Source organism: Dermacentor silvarum, chromosome 1 (assembly GCF_013339745.2).
Source record: "Dermacentor silvarum isolate Dsil-2018 chromosome 1, BIME_Dsil_1.4, whole genome shotgun sequence".
In the NCBI taxonomy this organism is placed as follows: Eukaryota; Metazoa; Arthropoda; class Arachnida; order Ixodida; family Ixodidae; genus Dermacentor; species Dermacentor silvarum.
The window spans coordinates 176999357-177018244 of NC_051154.1; the positions used below are offsets into that span (position 1 = coordinate 176999357).

Sequence of the window (18888 nt, forward strand, 5' to 3'; positions counted from 1 at the left end):
CACCACGTGGCTTAAACAAGTGTTGCACAACATGAACTGTCTTTGGTACATGGGTCATTTATGTGTACACTTGTTTAGCGCCGGTATGCTGGTTATCGATTTGAGAAATCACTATGTACCTCCATGCATAATTAGTGAAACTTCACACTTTTTCTTATTTTCATCGATGTTTGTGAAAATTTGTAGCTCTGGGTACATCCATGATGGCAGTGGTTCATCACCCTTTTGAAAAACAGGAACTATTGATTCGTACTAAGCCAGTTGTGAATGCGAATTGCGTCCATTTCTTAGTGGCAACACTTCTGAGAGCTTGTGGCACTGATGCAGAGTATATATTAAAAAAAAGAGAGCCAAAATATATCCCTCTCTCTCAGCACAGTGACTGGATGCTCTTGGGCTTCTGCGATGACCAGTCTTCTTGACATCGACTGGGGAACTTCAAGACCCATTTGAAGACTTCTTGCAATTAATAAGTGCAACTTGTCTCCTGAGCGTGACACACTATGGAGTACTGGAAATGAATATCCTAAACCTGATCGTACTAAAGCGACGTGGAGCTTCGACAGGTTATCCGTGGAGCTTCGTTTAGCACAAAATTCCTTTAGGGAGCCTTGGGCAGCCATCCTTGCCCGGACTGACCTGGATACTCAATTGAGCCTTGGAGACAAGTAGTTCCTTGTAGTCTATTTTGCTTTCATGTCCATGGAAACAAGAATGGACGAACACTTATCGCATCCGCCTGATTGCGTATAGTACACGTAAATGTTACGCCTAGTGCAACTGTCCACTGAGTTAAATTATGCGTCTTCGATGGTAATCGTCAAATTGAGGGCAACCGCCGGTCTCTGAATCATCGCCGGCTACTTTCTCGTTCGCCACTGTTCAGTCATGACGCAAAGAACATCAGAAGAAAGTAATCTGTGAAAAATCATACGCGGCATGGCTCGATCAAAAGACGAGAAGACCCATCTTTCCCAGAACATCGTGAATTGTTCGTGTATGCGAGGTTGCCGTGAAGTGTGTAAACGTTGTGTCACTACTTTTGCGCACACGCAGATCATTTTCTTTATAAAGTACATGGCCCTTGCTTCCATCGTGTGCTTGCTGTGAAGCGCATGAAGATATAACTCGTCTACTATCGAACGGCCGTATCTCTGCTGGCTACACGACTGAATATGAGGACTGTAGTGATGATGATGATTTAATGGCATCCCCTTTGAAACGGGGCGGTGACAAATAGGCACCTAGCCTGCTTGAGTTAATCAGGTATGCTGTATATGCTTTTCATTCTAGCATTTTTGCATACATCTTAATATTCGTTCTCTTCCTCAAAACTTATATACCTTGTGCCGTTACCTATGCCTGTAATAGATCTGGTCCTGTCAATATCTTCCCTGCGTTTTTTTCCAATACTCCAAACGTCTCTTGCTTATCTCGACAGCTGAGCGGTTGATGCTTCCGTCCTCTTTAATTGCAAGCGCTCTGTTCTCATGTAGTCTCAAGCCTGCAGGGCACCACCTCGAGAACGACATTGTTATTCATCTGTTTCGGCACATGCCCACCGATGGCATGTGGAGCCTGTGCACCTCCGTGTGTTGTTGTGTACGGCCGGTTGTGCGGCACTTGGTGAGTCTGAGTAAAATGTGTTTCGTTAATCGTGCCTTTTATTTGTCTTGTTTCACGTTACACGTGAGAACAGCAAGCAATACCCACAAGGCCCAGCGGTGAAAACAACCAGTGTGACCTTTGATGAACGACAGCCAGCATATGGCGTGGTGGTCTCGGTGGTGACGGAGAAATGCCGGCGAAAAAAAAAAAAAAGCAAGTGTCATTCCACTCTGTGAAGGCGGATGACCAACGAAGCTGTGTATTTGGTGATTGAGCGTTGCTCTGGTGAAACGTTCCAAGTTCGCGGGAATTTGGGGCCACATGGACGGTTCGCATTTCGTTTCGCCTCGCGGTCCTGGCGGGCAGCACGCTTACGCTTGGCGTCCGCGGCCGTCGGTGGTCTCCTTCCGCCGCCGCTGCGCCCATTCCCTTTTCTGTTCACGCCCCGTCGTTTTTGGTAGGCACGCTGCTCTTCTTCCGGCCGTGCAACACGCGGCCAACCCATTGCACAGTCAGCGCAGAACCGAGGAAAGGAGCCTACGCAGAGCATGACGTCAGGAGACAGAAGACACTCAGATTGGTAGGCACTATTTGAATACGCGGGATGGGGTAAACGTGTATGGTGCGAACGTAGACATGGCCTAAGCGGGTAAAAGTGTAGTATCTGTTCTTATCAGCTTAATATTTGATACGGGTTGTATTTGGACGCAAGCTATTAAACTTATTTTTGCAAGTTGGCGGAGTGCTTGAAGCCTGCTTCACCTCCGCCGCGGGTCGGCCCGGTATTTGACGATCTTCGGGGTCGGCCCACGTTTTTGGTCTACAGATATCGATCCGCTGGAAACTAGCAATATACAGCTTCGATGTAAAAAGATAGGGGATAGTTTAGCGACAGGCTACACTAGAGCGAGCCACTTGCACTCGGTGATCGAATAGATTCACCGAAGGTATAAAGGCGGCCCGGTGGGTTGCGTACGCGATCACACGGTGATGTTCACGCTGTCGCAGAGCCTTGTAACAACGCCTGCTCCACAGTATCTGGCATCAGCGCAGACATCAGTGGTAGCATGAGTCATTGAAGTGGGATAACGCTGGTGATGTAAGCGAGGTAATGAATTACGAGAAGGCTGAATGCAGCTGACAGCGTCAAGAAAAGGGACGTCCTCTTTAAGGAGTTCTGACAAACTTTTAAGAAGTCTCCGAGAAACCGTAAAAAGTGCTACAGTCCGATAAAACTTCTAAAATCTTGACAGATCAGGGCACTAGAACATCCGTGAAAGTGCGAATTTTTCTGGAGTTTGGTGGGCCACACGTACAGTGAAGTGGATGTTAACGGTCCTTGATTTCGCGCGAGCCGAAATAGAACGTCGAAGATTTGAGCTGAAGGCTACTTTTTCAAAAACGGAAAGAATGGCGGAAAGTTGTTGGAGGTGACTGAAGAAAGGTATGAGAGAAAAATATCACACATCCTCGAGGCAACAACGACAGGTTGACCATGTACGCCGTGGATGATGGTGACACGTTTGAATGTTGCCTGAGCACTGCCCAGGCCAAATCGCATGTTTTGTAAGTAATATAAGTCACCTAAAGTCACAAAAGCGGTTTTGTAAAAGTATTATTTCATCATCATCATCATCATCATCATCATCATCATCATCATCATCATCATCATCATCATCATCATCATCATCATCATCAGCCTATATTTATGTCAACTGCAGGATGAAGGCCTCTCACAGCGATCTCCAATTACACCTGTCTTGCGCTAGCTGATTCTAACTTGCGCCTGCGAATTTTCTAACTTCATCACTCCACCTAGTTTTCTGCCGTCTTCGACTGCGTTTCCCTTCTCTTGGTATCAATGCTGTAACTCTAATGGTCCACCGGTTATCCATACTACGAATTACAGGGACTGCCCAGCTCCACTTTCTCCGCTTAATGTCAACTAGAATTTCGGCTATCCCTGTTTGTTTTCTGATCCACACCGCTCTCTTCCCGTATCTTAACGTTGCGCCTAACATGTTTCGTTCCATCGCTCTTTGTGCCGTCCTTAACTTGTTCTCGAGCTTCCTTGTTAACGTCCAAGTTTCTGCCCCATATGTGAGCACCGGTAGAATGCAATGATTGTACACTTTTCAACGACAGTGGTAATCTCCCAGTCAGGATTTGGTAATGCCTGCCGTATACGCACTCCAGCCCAATTTTATTCTTCTATAAATTTATTTCTCATGATCTCTCTCATGATTTATTTCCCTGTGAGTAATTGACCTAGATAAACGTACACCTTTACAGACTCTAGAGGCTGACTGCCGATTCTGAATTCTTGTTCCCTTGCCAGGCTATTGACCATTATGTTTGTCCTCTGCATATTAATCTTCAACCCCAATTTTACACTTTCTCGGTTAAGGTCCTCAATAATTTGCTGTAATTCGTCCCCATTGTTGCTGAATAGGACAATGTCATCTGCAAACTTAAGGCTGCTGAGATATTCGCCGTTGATCCTCACTCCTAAGCATTCCCAGTCTAAGAGCTTGAATACTTCTTTTAAGAATGCATTGGAGAGATTGTTGCTCCTTGCCTGACCCCTTTCTTGATAGGTAACTTTCTACTTTTCTTGTGGAGAACCAAGGTTCCTGTGCAATCCTTGTAGATATTTGGATATTTGCCAATATGTTCACGTATGCATCCTGTACTCCTTGGTTACGTAATGCCTCTATGACTGCTGGTATATCTACTGAATCAAATGCTTTTTCATAATCTATGAAAGCCATATAGAGAGGTTGATTGTAATCCGCAGATTTCTCTATTACCTGGTTGATGACATGGATATGATTCATCGTAGAATATCCCTTCCTGAAGCCAGCCTGTTCTCTTGGTTGGCTGAAGTCAAGTGTTGCCCTGATTCTATTTGAAATTACCTTGGTGAATATTTTATAAAATATTGAGAGCAAGCTAATGGGTCTATAATTCTTCAATTCTTTAACGTCTCTATTTTTATGGATGTTGGCATTCTTCCAGCTTTCTGGTACACTTTAAGTCATGAGGCATTGCGTATAAAAGGCCGCAAGCTTTTCAAGTATAATATCTCCTCCATCCTTGATTAAATCGACTATTATTCCATCTTCTCCAGCAGCTTTTCTCCTGGTCATGTCTTTCAAGGCCCTTCTAACTTCATCGCTAGTTATAGAAGGGACCTCTGTATGTACAGGTCAGCATCGAATTCTTCCGCTGCGTTTACTATGTCATCGAAAATGCTTATGATATTACCCTGCTTATCTTTCAGTGCACACATTTTACCTTGTCCCATACCAAGTTTTCTTCTCACTGATTTCATGCTGCCTCCATATTTTACTGCTTCCTCAATCTTTTCCACGCTATATTTTCGGATATCCCTTACTTTCTTCTTGTTGATCAATTTCGACAGTTCAGCGAATTCTATCTGATCTCTCGATTTTGACGCTTTCATGTATTGTCTTTTCTTCATTAGGTCCTTTGTTATTTGTGAGAGCTTACCTACTGGTTGTCTTGGTGCCTTACCTCTAACTTCAAATGCTGGTTCTGATATCAGCCTAGTTACGGTTGCATTCATTGCTTTTATGTTGTCTTCATCTTCCTGTTCTAAAGCTGCATATTTGTTTGCGAGCACCAGCCTGAATTGGTCTACTTTTACCCTTACTGCGTCTAGGTTGGCCTATTTCTTCTTAACTAATTTTATTCTTTCTCGCTTCAAATTGAGAGAAATCCTAGACCTCACTAACCTATGGTCACTGCACTTTACCCTACCTAACAGTTCTACATCCTGCAATATGCTGGGATTGGCAGAGAGTATGAAATCTATTTCATTCCTTGTTTTTCCATTAGGGCTTTTCCAGGTCCACTTCCTGTTGCTGCGCTTCCTGAAGAAGGTATTCATTATTCGGAGCCTATTCCTTTCCGCGAATTCTACCATATCTAATCTTGCATTCCTAGAATCGATGCCGTAGTTGAAAATTGCTTGCTCGCCAGCCTGCTTTTCCCCCAATATTGCATTGAAGTCAGCCATGACTACAGTATACTGAGTTTGCACCTTTCTCATTGCTAATTCAACATCTTTATAAAACTGTTCTATTTGTTCATCATCGTGACTGGAGTTTAGGAAGTAGGCTTGTACAACCTTCATGCTATACCTCCTATTCAGCTTTATTACGACGACTGCTACCCTCTCATTAATGCTGTAATCAATGTTGCCCGCTATGTCCTTATGGACTAGAAATCCTACTCCGAATTCTCTCCTATCTGGAAGACCTCTGTAACAGAGAACATGCCCGTTAGTCAGCACTGTATAAGCCTCACCAGTTCTTCTCACCTCACTAAGGCCAATAATATCCTAGGCAATACCTGATAATTCTTCAAATAGCCCTGCTAAGCTAGCCTCACTCGATAGGGTGCGCGTGTTGAACGTTGCCAGGTTCAATTTCCATTGGCGGCCTGTCCGGTCCCAGAGATTCTTAGCACCCTCTGCCGCGTAGCAGGTCTGACCGCCGCCTTGGTCAGGTGCTGCGCAGCCGCTGGGGACTGAGGGCCATGGGTAAATTGTTGGAGTCATGAGGGAGGTAGCGGCCGAATACTGCACCAGGGAGGCCAATTCCTGTTCTGGTGAGGAAGTGACTTTGTTCAAGCTTAGTGGGCCTTCCTAATTTGGTTGCACTTTGACTAGTATAGCCTTACTAGCTCTCGGCGATTTTTTTTAATGCCGGTGTCAGGCGCCATTCTATGCCTAAAAATGTAGTGGACTGGAGGAGGATTCGGACTTACGACCTTCAGCTTACTATAGTAAAAAAAATTAATGCGCAAATTACGCGTTCAAGGCTACAAGAAGATTAGCGCTTAATTGTAAGTACTTCCATGCACTAAATGAAACTCAAATGCTGCCATCGTCTAAATACACGCGCGAGACACGCACAGCCTTAGACATACCCTTACATAATACGTCGAAGAGAAATGCAATCTGTAGAGTATACTATTACTAAAAGCGATCCGCGCAGCCCGTTTATAAGGCGCGGTACTCTCTACGTGTGTGCGGGAACAACTATCCGGTGATTTTTAAAATCAGCTGAACTAGACTACAGAATATCTAGTATCTAACCGGATATAGCGTTATTTTCAGAACTCGCGAAATCCGAAAAGAAAGTTATAGTTTAACGGAAGCTCACGCGCACTATCTGCGTATCTCTGCGAAAAAAAAATGACGCTATCCTTTCTCGAGCGTTCAGCAGTCACGTTTTCCTGAAAGCAAACATCAAATTAACTCGAAAATTTATGTGCCTCTACCACGATCAGAAGAGACCAACACTACCTAACAGAACGTTCCTAAAACTCAAAGTTGCTCCAAAGTATCCTCAGAGAAATGAATAATAATGAATGTAACTTACCAAACGTGCCTCGAAAGCAAAGCATTATTATTTACATGCTACTTATTTGCATTTACAAATTTTTTTATATCCGCTCTTGAGTAGCCCGACCAAAGTCAATAGTGTGATTTGATTTCACTATGCTGGCGGTCCACACCCACTGGCGCGGATTAGTTCAGGTTCAGATGGCATTACAAAAAGAAAAAAAAAAACTGTTAGGAGCTCTCTAAAACGCAAAGCAAACATTTATATAAGGCGAGTGAAGCAAATCTAGAGCACAAAATTAGCATATATACCTAGAAAACCACCCTGAAACAAGTAGAAACTTCTCAATGGTAGTGCGAAGTTAGAACGTTCATCTGACTGCATCCAGTAGTGAAAGCTCTTAGAGAAAGAATATTAAATGAAAAATAAAAAAAGGCCAAGTCAGCGAAACGGCGCCAGACTGACTGCAGGAACAAGCCAACGTTTTCGTCCTCTTCATCAGGATCTTCCTCAATTCACTGCTGGTGATCCGAGACAAACTTTCCCATGAAAATATCCCAATAAGCTGTCTGTTTTTCACCAACATTTCAGACATAAAGGCTGGAAACACGCTTCCTTTTGATTAAGCACTGGGCTCAGTGCTGTGCGAAGGAGTCTAAAAAATTATCGAACTGGGAGCAATCATTTGGTTATTGTATACTCAAATGGCTGAAATAGCTTCCGCATCGCCTTCGGCAATTAGGCGGTGGAGTTACGCGCGAGAGCGACATTACTATCTTTCAATTCTATCAATTCTTAAGTTTCCTGCGACAAGTCGCACAACATTTAGTTTTCCATTTACTTACTCGTTAAATATCTGGGCTCGAGAGCCACAATATTTTGTAAAAAATTCTGTGCTGACTTATGTGATCCCTGTATTTGGTGTATAGTAATATGCTGACTTGTAGGGCGGAACATTCACGAACACTTGGAAAAGAAGCGCGACGTGATGCCTATGTCTTCTTGAAGTGACTGTTGTAACCACTGCGTCTAGAGACAAATTTTGCCTACGCAGATTGAGATGTGAACTGAAGAAGGCAACAGATTTGGCGATTTTCACCTGACAGCGTTAGGTACAATTTCAATATAAATAGCATGCTAAGAGACGAATTGCCAGCATTCAGATGGTGTAGTATAGTGTGAATCATACTTCTCTAGAGTGGTCGAGGGGCCAGCCTGCGGACTCAATCTGCAGCATCTACCCGCTGGAAGAGGGTCTGTTTGTTCTATAGCGCATGAACTCAGCATGCGGCCTGACAAAAAGACACACTACGACAACCGTGGCGACCGAATTGGCTGATTGACCACTCTGGACAAACGTGATTCACACTGCACGTTAAAATTGAACTCCGGGGTTTTATGAGCCAAAACCACGATCTGATTATGAAACACGCTGTAGCGGGGGACTACAGATTATTTTCGGCCAGCTGGGGTTCTTTAACGTGCACCCAATCCACTGTACACAGCGTTATTTTTGCAATCGCCCCCCTCAAAATGCTGCCGCCGCGTCCGGGATTTGATCCCGCGACCTAGCCACCACGGCGGGTACACTGTACATCTGTTTTTGCCCATCATAAAGACGCTGCGGTGACATAGAAAATCCAAAATCTAGTTGGGCTCCGAAGATGAAGAGACCCTGAAGAATGTGAATGCGACAGACCGCATCAAAAGCGCGACGAACGTCGAGAAATGCCCAAATGTCATCCTGTAAGAGGTGCGCATACGTGACCAGATTGTAAACATAGTTAAGCGCATTGCGGCACCGTGCAAAAGCTAGATTTCCCCCCGGAAACATCCGCTATCTTCTATCCTACCTTTACAGTCTCTCCTGAACAGTATTTGCCCATAACTTCGCTTACACATGTAGTCAAGCTCACTGCTCTGAACGAATCGCGCAAACAACAACAGGCGATTAGAAACTATGTCAGTACAGCTGTACGACGTATAAATGTTCAGTGGGATTTGGGAGGCTCCAAATCTCTGCGTAATTTTAACAGAACGCAAAAGCGTACGAATCACTACTCTACTCCCGGGCAGTCAGGCCCAATAGACGAAAAAAAAAAATAATAACTAGAGCATGTTATGGTCAAACTTCTCGATCACTGGTCTAGCAGAGCTACGAATAATTTCATGCCGGCAAACGCAATCTCGTGTGTGAGGAGCTCCGCGGGGTCCTCGCAGCTTGCCACAAAAGTTGGGGACTAAAGTCATAGGGCTAAAGGGTTTTGTGCAGCAATTCCTGGCGAGATATTTCACTCGACCACCAGGCGCGACTGTGCAGGAACTTACCTGCTGATGCCAGTAATCGTAATTTCACGAAGTATGTATGCCGTCCTTATGTCAGAGAGCATGAACTTTACTAAAACACTTGAAGTAGCCATGACAAGATGATTTTGGTCAGAAGAGTTTAAATAAAGCCGCTGGATACCGGTACAGACTTTGTGAAAAAACTCTTCTATCAACCATTGCAGCCACCTATTAAGCGCACCAGTGCCGTCTACAAAACGGTTAAAAAGTACACACATCTAAGAGGGCGTCTCGAATATTACATTTTTGATGAACTTACCGATTAGGGGCCAGACTCACAAAGCTTTTCTTTCGTAAGCGTCTGGATTGGCTAAAATTCTTTCTTACGAAAAATTCTAGCGTAAGAAGTTTTGGGGAATTCGGTTCTAGTTTCGGATGTGACTTTCTGCCCATCAGCAGCTGAACTGAAAAGTCCTAAAAGTTTGCGACATCTTCATCTGTAAAGCCGTTCTCAGTGCCTATCAGATACTAGTTAAGCTTTCAAATCGCTCTTTTTGAATAGGTTGGGATCTACGTATTTACAATTTGTCTATATCATTCTTACCGGCATTGGCCAGGATACTAGCCATTTATTGGATTGTATGGACCTTTAAATAAGATTGCTCACTCATGGCTGCCCCTAAAATTCACGCTAGACTGTTTTGAGTGAGCGTGAGCACCTTCTCGAGAGCGTTAGCAGCGATACTTACCTTCTTCCGCGCTTGCCGGCTTCTAAAAGTCCATTCCGAAAGTCCATTCCGAAAGTCCTTATGTCGAAGACCAAAAGGAAGGGCTCACTCAACTTTATCGCCCACCTATCCGAGTTCTCCGTCAATGAAATATAACAGCAATATTGCACTGCCCATGAGAGTATAGTGCGAGGCCGAGCTGCAGTGCTTCTATAGCATTGCCGCACAGCTTAAACAGAAACACGTGTTGATAAGGACACGCCTACTGTTAGGGTGTGGCTGAAAGCTGGCTGGCAAATGAGAGCGAGCGAAACTGCAGTAGGTATTGTGCAAAACATAGCTTTTATTAATTTATTCTTGAAACACTAACAAATCAACATGAACATAAAGATCATGAAAACACTGATACGTATGTACATATACCAGATAAGGGTGACAAAGCTTGGGAGGTGCAGATTTTTGATAATGCACAAATGCTCGGAACGATATAGTGGGAACATGGTCAACGTCATATCTGAAGCAAAACCGCGAGAAGCAGCCACTCCCATATTTCGGCCACTACCCTAGGCCAATTCTTGCCTTCGTCAACTCCTACGTGCCTGAAAAGTTTTTTTCCCGATAGCATTCCGGTCATTTGAACAATGCCCAAAGGAAAATGAATTGAACTGCAACAATAAGATTCCTTTAATAGAAGCAGAAGTTTCATATTGAGCAAGTTTTACCCTTGCCGTCAAGATTCCAACACTTAGTGCGATGTAGATAATGTAGAAACTAAGTCAATGCACTTTCGTTTTCTACAGGTTTTAGATTTTTACTTGATAATCGTCACTTGAATTAAGTGGCGATTAACTGTTGCAATACTTATTTAGAGGAAATAGATTATAACGTCGTTCTAAGAACAGCTTTTCTTTTCTTTTTTGCTTACACACCCGCCAACAACCATTACTTTTTGCATGTAGGGAGAACGCGCATGCGCAAGCGTTGCGGTGCCGCACAGGATTAACAAATAAGGTTGCAGCATTTGCGAAGCCAGATAGAATTACTTCCATGTCAATTTTAGTCTGAAACGCCTGTGTACTTATTGTAACACTGTGTGCCAGTCACTTCATTTGCAAATGTGTACCGAACAGTTCTTTGCTCGCCTAATGATGATTTTTCTAATTTTTCCTCGTTCTCTTAGAGTCGTAGTCCAGCAATAAAAATGAGGACCATGGGGTTATTGAAATCCGAATATTACCAAGGCGACTGATCACTGACGTTGGCGAGCCTGTACCACGAAGCTATGTCACGTTGTGTGGCGACAAAATTCGTCCTAAGGTGTCAGCACGCGTGGCTTTATCTGTTGCCTAAGCGACTGAATCTGTGACCAAGATGAATACGGAGACGTGCTCTGGCGAACTGTTTCTGGGCTAGACGCATGCTAGACGCAGCGCGACCAACGGTTTCTCTCTCTCTCTCTCTCTCTTTCTTTTTTTGAGCGCGCCAGCAGCGGTTGTTTCTTATTCCAGGTTCACAACGGAACTCGCTATGAGCGTCCCAACATGTTCCGGCGGACGTTCATAGGACGTTTTAGCTGAGCGCTTTTATGCCTTACTCAGTTCACAGATTAGTCGTTTGACCTCCAAGTCGCACTGCATTCAGTTCGTACTTAAGCGTTTAACTCAAAATTATAAGCGGAACTATGCCGCAGGACGCTTCTCAGCATTTCACTTCGCCAGTCGACGAGTATCAAAGCGGAGCGCACATGCACGAATGCGTTCTTGCTTGAAGGCTGAGTGGTGTGAACCATAAAAACAAACCACAAAAGGGCTCTAACGTCTCGCAAGCTGCCCGCACCACAGTGGTACAGATGTTTGATTCAATAGCCGAGTGTGCCTCCATGACTGCTTAACATGCATGCCAAAATGTAAGGGCGGCTCGATCCGTGTCACTTATAAGAAAACTCGACCATTAAAAAAAATGTAATCAGAGACTGTGTATATGGCTTCACACGGCACAGTTCTCTTTTCTCGAGTTCTCATGTTTGAGTTGGCCTAGATCTCCTTTCCTTGAAACAGTGCCATTTTTTGTTGCTGTTCTTAGACGTTGACAGCGACTGAAGAGAAGAACATGAAACACGAACACGCAAAACTAAAAACAAGTCAGTTAAACACCAAAGTGCATTGATGAACGATCACTCAGTCACGAACTAGTGCCCGAGACAACGCAGAGAGTTCCGCGAAAATCCACTTATATTGCTGATATTACACATAGGTCTTTATAATACAGCACAAAACGTTTTTCATTCATGACAGCAAAATAATGCTTTTTGGTTTTGGAGATGATCCGCGGACGCACGTTCATGGGAGAGGAAAGACAAGATAAGCGCGCTAATAGACGCTCTCTTAATGTGGCGAGTATACGATATACATACATCTGCTATATATATATACATACAGATCTTCATTTTGGTTGCACTGCAGCTTTTCAAACAAGTTCACTAAGACGTCTTACTACGTCTCGTAACTTTATCAGGGAATGGTCACACAAATCATAAAGTGTGTGCCGTGGATAAATGTGCGAATAGAAAGCACAAGCTTATTAATATTTTCGTGCAACCAAAAAAAAAAAAAAAAAGAGAGACACCCTGTGTACGCGTTATATTTAATGGCTACACGGAGAAGAGGCTGCTTGGAACCAACAACGACGTGTTGCGGGGCGGTGGTGATGGAGTTAATCACTCGAAAAAATTGTACTCTCAAGGCTTGTACCGCACATTCGAGACAGCAACAGAAACGTGAACACTCGAAACAACAAGAACAAGGAGTTGGGAGAAAAGAAAATAACAACAACAACAACTAAGAAATACTTTTTTTCTTTTACTGCGCCAAAATATTCGCCCACCACCTTCGCTGTCAATCGTACTCTTTAAAAATCTTCTCCTCATTTTTTCCCCCTCCCATTTCCCAAATTTGACCAGAGTCCAAACTAAAACACAATATGCGCCCATTTGTGGTATCGAGAGTGTATTTACATGCATCACGCATACAAAAATAAATAAGCACTCATTTGTACGCACAATGTTTTTTTTTTCTCCGCGTTACCCACGGGGAAAGAAACGGAAACAAAAAAAAGGAGGGGTGCCAGCGCGGCATCCCGCGGTCAGAGTGCTGCCCCGTCGCGGCAAGTAGCTTCGCGTCGCCGACTGTGCGCGCCCGCGAGCTCTACATCACTAAAGAGCCGAAAGCTACCGTGGCGATGGTTTGTCCTCGCTGTACAAAAAACGTGTGCAATGTTTTACAAATATATTAAAACGTTGTACAAACTGTACACTCATCCTTAAGTCCACAAGTTTTGTCGAGCCCAGTACTCGCCCTCCGCATTGCGTGGGAGCATCGCTAAGCTCGGGCGCTCTTTGCGCGAATTTGTTTTGCCTTCTCCCTCCTACAGCACCTGTAGAATGATTCCGATGTCCCTTTGTTGGGCCAGCTGTGCGACCCAATGGATGCGTCTGTAATCAGTCTAACCTTTTCTTCTCTTTCTCTGTCAAGCGCGAGATCAGAACAAAGGGTGGCGGAGGACACCCACACGGCGCCATCAGTTGTTCCAATGGTCTTTCAGCGTGCGAGTACTTAACGCTCGAGGATCTCGGGTCGCGGGTCTCTTTCTTGGGGGGCGCTACAGTAGACGCGCAGTTTTACACAGCTGCACGTAAGAAATGTTCTAAGCTACCTGATCTTACACGAATGTCGCAGTTTACACACTTGAGCATGAACAGGCTTTTGGTGTGGAATACACTCACAGGAAAATAGCGACGTCAAATGAGAACAGGGACAGCAGTTTGAAAAATTTGCGATGTGTGCAATGGCTGAAACGGTAGGGATTTAACTCCCTGGGTGCATAAATTTTAACCAGTATACGGCGGGAAGCTATAAACGAGAGGAAAAGATGTCTTGGCAAGATTTTGCGCTTGAAGATGCCATCGTGGGTGCTCGTAGGTTAAAGTGAGTCTTGCGCACGCACTGCAACGCTTGCGAGCGTTCCCTATTTAGGACCAAACTCACGAGATTGAAGATCGAAACGGTACATATAGATGCGTTAGCTCTATAAGTATGCGCTTTTTCGAGTTTTGAAATCGCAGTTAGAGCTACGATTATAGAGCTCACATAAACACCGGCGCTTGTAACCGTGGCTCAAACATTCGTATATGTCACACAGACAACGAAAGACAAACAAGACCCGTCATTAAGCGTCAAAACTATAACGTCGGGCCTCTCCAATGCCCGCGAATGAGGTCGTAATCATGTACCTCTAATCGGTTGGCAGAGCTGTTACGAGATGTAACTTTCTTTTTTTAATTCATTTATTTGTTTGCGTTTACAAGCAGAAGCGTGTCACGCGAAGTTTAAGCTTCAACAATTAAACGCCCGGCCACTCGTGAACGATTGCTGGCGCGTTTTGTGATCCTCTGGAAACAACAAGGACAGCTTAATCTTCTAATCTACAGCCATAACGTCCTCGGTGTATATACAGCTTTACAGTTTCTTAGAGCGTGAACGAAATAACGTGTCAAACTGTTGGTCGATACAGCGAGTGGCGTGAAGCCAGAAGGAAAGGCAGTCGTGTCACACATCACACACCCGGAGAGGTTTCTTTAGCGTCTTGGGCTAATTGCTGATGGGTTATGATGTATGTTATGGAAAAGGTAAGGCTTATACACTGGATGAACTCACATGACGGGTATGAGCAGGTGTTGTGTACTTGTTCTTTTCTTTGTCTTTGGTTTCGCCGCACAGAGGCGTGTAGCGTAGACGACAAGAATGACATGTTGCGTGCCGCTATTGCCCGGCCGGCCGCTTGTGTTGCCCCTCGACAGCACGGGGCCCCAACGCGAGAACGAAACGAAGCCCGATATATTTGGCGCCTTGTCCTCGCATTTCGGCGTCTGCTTGGTTCCCGAGTACTGCGGCGCCGCCTCTTTACTGGGCAGCCCTAGACTGAAGCTAGCCTGCACGGACACCTCAGCGTTTTGAGGATGAGCAAGACTTGGGTGTCGCACAAGAACAAGCCCAGAATCCACCGTGATGTCGACTGTTCTTCACACATTTGTTTGCTTCTTTGCTGGCGCATAGCGATAATTTGCTCCCCTTACTCCTGACGAGAGAAAATGACAGGCAGTACGAAAACAAAAAAATGAAAAAAAGTGCAAAGAAACGGAAAGCACACTTTCATGTCTGGATCTTAAGAATAAATGTAAAATCTAAGCAGATCCGTTCAACCTTATACAAGACATACAAGGCAGTGTATACACTCCCGCGGCATCTCTGTTTAAGCGGTTATAGAGTACCGCTCCCACAATAAAACTGCGAAAAAACACAGTGTTTAGATGAAAGTGAGCTTCTTGAAAGAAATGATACACTTAAACTGCCTGCCAGCGCATTACAAAAAAAGCGTGTTATGAAGTGGCACAATGACAAATCAGTCAAACTAGCAGAAATCCAACAACATCCCCGTCAGTTCTTCTAACATCGAGCAACAAAGGTGGTAGAGATAGCAGCAATATCGGCGCGGAAAACAGCGACAGCGCCGGCACGCATGAAAGTAACGGTGCAAGCGCACGTCACACAACAACGGCGGATCACAAGCAAGGAAGGATTTTGTGAACGCTGGTACATATTTAACAAATAAGGTAGGGAGGAGGCGGGGGGATACGACACCCATCACAGCTTCTGCATCACTTGCTAAACGGCACCGAAAAAAAACAAACACCATGACGCTAAAGTGCTGCTTGCAGTGGAAAACGAACTATCGCCTGAGTTGAACATTAAACTCAACTTGCTCGCCTACTCTTTGTTGCTCATACAAATCCATTCTGCGGATTTGCAGCGAGCAAAGCAGCACAAGTTACGCATCTTTAGTGGCACAGAAGTTACGGGCTAGCATAAGAAGCGAGAACAGACGTTGACGTCAGTTCCATCCGTACAACTTGGATGTCCATAAGAGTAACGCATATTTTTTCAGGTAGCAGACGTAGTCTAAGGAATTCGCAATATTAAAGGACATTTCATCATTATTTTTTGACATTTTTTGACAAGTTCTTATTAAACATGACGCAACCATGTGTGCCTATAGGTTTGTCACAAAATATGGCCATCGATTTAAACCCAAACTTACTTCATTCTTTTTCCCCTTTGAAACATTTTAGGTTTCCAAAACATCAGTCTCCCACGGTCAAGTTTTCGAAGGCCATCTTAAGCGTCTCGTATGGAACCAGGAAATGTGTGAAGGGGTAATTCTGCAGCTAATCTCGGAGGAGGCGTACTACACCGTTTGCACTGAGTATACGTGCTTACGTGGGGTATAAGCACGAGACAAACACAAACAGTTTCGAACAAAAAAGTGGTTCGAAGCGCTGCTTTTCCGAACGCCTCTCACGGACGTCCCGCCAGTGAAGCGCCAAGAGAACTCACGTGAACTGCTCCCCAAACCAGTGCGGCTGGTAGTGAACCAGCTATTCGAGAAGCTGCCGCGAGATGCTTAAGGCAAAATAAAAATAGGCAGTCATTCACGTATTGAGAGGCCACAGTGTGACGTACGCAGAACGTCACCGAAAGTTGAAAGCACAGACAGTGATTCATATGCGAGCGTACGGATGTGAAATACCATGACACATATCAAGAGGGCGAACGTAGGAAAGGACGGCACCACTATGACTTTTGTTTGAGCGATGAAAATATGTGGCCGAACATCTACAGTGTTTGCTTACAGTTTGACAGATGTTGAAGAAAAAAGAAACAAAAAGCTCTATATGTTATTTTTTAGACGGTGCGAATGTGTCGCACATTGAAGACAACTTCAGGGCACACAACGAAAATGAAAACATGATCTTACACAATATATCAGCGAAGTGAAACGTAGCCAAAAATATGCTAGCAAGCTTTTTCTAATGCCTTCGAGCACATATTCTCTCACGCGGATGAGCAGGCGCAAACGAGACGTGTCGGGGAGCAGTCTAAGTGGGCCCCTCTCGGCGCTTCGCGTCGAGTACAAATCAGCACGCGCCTTGTTAAGCGCGTAAGGTCAACGGAAAACATCGAGTGTCTCGTCGAAAGGAAGAACAAAGGACGAAGAGGCGGCTTGGCCGACGTGTCTGTCGCCCGGGCCCCGGCGAGCAAGGAGTCTCGAACGCAGGGATGAGTGGCGCAGCCCATGGAGGCATGGCGCTAGTCGTGGTTGTGCGGACTGGGGGGAGGGCTAGAGCTGACGCTCTTGCCCAGGCCCGAGTCCGAGCTCGCGGAGTGCGTGTGGTCCTTGTGGAGTCCCGGGCGCCTGGGCGACACCGATCGGTATCCGGGCAGCAGGAGCGGCATTTGGGGTACGGGCGACGCGGTCGCGCTCCGGCTCGGACGCACGTCCGGCCGCAGTCGCGATCCTTCCTGCAACGACACAGGGCGCAGAAATTCGGCTGTCATCTGTAAGCCGCAGGGGACTAGCACGTGTGGCCCAGTGGCGTAGCGTTTCAGACAGTTTACTACTGTGCGCTATCGTTCCAAATTACTGAGCAGTTAATTTGCTGCTGCGGTAAAGCAAAAGTAGTAGACTTGTCTTCATTTTTTTACGTTATTTCTAAAAGGATAGTACACTTTTTAAGTTGCTACGAAGGCTCAGTGATGGTATCTTCTTTCTTTTCTAAGTATTTTTTCTGGCTGTAGGTAATTCCGAGCGAACGTAGTCTGGTTACAAACACCGGCTTAATTGTCTGACAATTATTCTTATTAGCGTTACAGAGTGGGTACCAAGGGAACGGACGCGCAGTCGGGTACGGTAGAGAACAAAGTGGTGAGATGAAATTCGAAAATTTGCAGGCATAATGTGGGGTCAACTGGCGCAAGACAGGGGTAATTGGAGATCGATGGGAGAGGTCTTAGTCCTTCAGTGGACATTAAATAGGCTAATGATGATGACGATGACGATGGTGAATTAACACTTTAACATAATAAATCAATTAAATCTTGAATCTGGTCCTAAAGCTACTTGTTATATTTTTTACCTAATAGAATTTGATGATTTCATGTCACAGTAACGGAGCATGACGTAGATGGATTGGCATGGATCTCCGTCGTCTCCTTCAAACGCTCGAACGTTGACGACTCTGCGTGCTGTTTGGGTGGTGGGTAACTCACTGGTAATTAGTGGCTGTGGTAGAAAATTTAACAAATGTGGAGTTGGGATATGTATTTAAAGCTGTAAGACAGGCACCTTGGTTTACCGCGTAATGCGCCACGTTTTTCAGCAGTAAATACTCTAACGAAATATAGAAGGTGTCTTTCCTGTCTTCTTTTCTTTCTTCAGTTAAATTTTTTGCTGACAGAAAACATGGTGCACTATAAGTAGGATACATAGCCAAGTGTGGACTCGACTTATGAACTTTATAAAAACCAGGAGCAGCTAATAATCGAATTATTTCTAAAAGAACATGTTCATTTGTATCAATTCATGAGGAAATGCGACAAATAGGAGAAACTCAGAATTGATACGGTGCGTTGTGGATAAAGAGCGTTGGCTCCCCTAGCATTGACTAGTGGATGCCAAAATTAAAAAAAAGAAAGAAAAAAAAATTCAGAACCCCTCCACTACTATGAGGATCGAAGCCAGCGAAGCTGTGACTATGTAGGGTCTGCTGTAGTGAGTATTGCCCCCACGATGAGAATGGGCGTATCGTCGTTGGGCATGACCCAACCGAACATGCCTATCATGAACGTTCCGGTTGAGAAACTCGCGTTGGAATCTGGCCGTCGCACCAGGGAAGTTGGAGCTAGCGTTCCCGAGGCGTGCACCACCGTTGTCGGGTTCCTAGAGGGCAAGACGACGCTGATGTTTGGCCTCAACATCGCGCTCCCGCAACTCGGGGT

The 18888-nt window shown here is 44.9% G+C and overlaps 1 protein-coding gene and 1 pseudogene across 4 annotated transcripts in view; one reads left to right on the forward strand and one right to left on the reverse strand.

Annotated features, from left to right (window-relative positions):
* The first annotated feature begins 2244 nt into the window (after positions 1-2244).
* Positions 2245-2424, forward strand: LOC119437800 (U2 spliceosomal RNA; annotated as a pseudogene).
* Positions 2425-10320: 7896 nt separating this feature from the next.
* Positions 10321-18888, reverse strand: part of LOC119436447 (GTPase-activating Rap/Ran-GAP domain-like protein 3) — a 444125-nt gene continuing 435557 nt past the window's right edge. For all 4 annotated transcript variants that reach the window (XM_037703297.2, XM_037703295.2, XM_049657852.1 and 1 more), the window contains one exon: positions 10321-17412. In XM_037703297.2, coding sequence (XP_037559225.1) covers positions 17200-17412 — 213 coding nt within the window. In that variant the 3' untranslated portion in view covers positions 10321-17199. The remainder of the gene's footprint in view (positions 17413-18888) is intronic.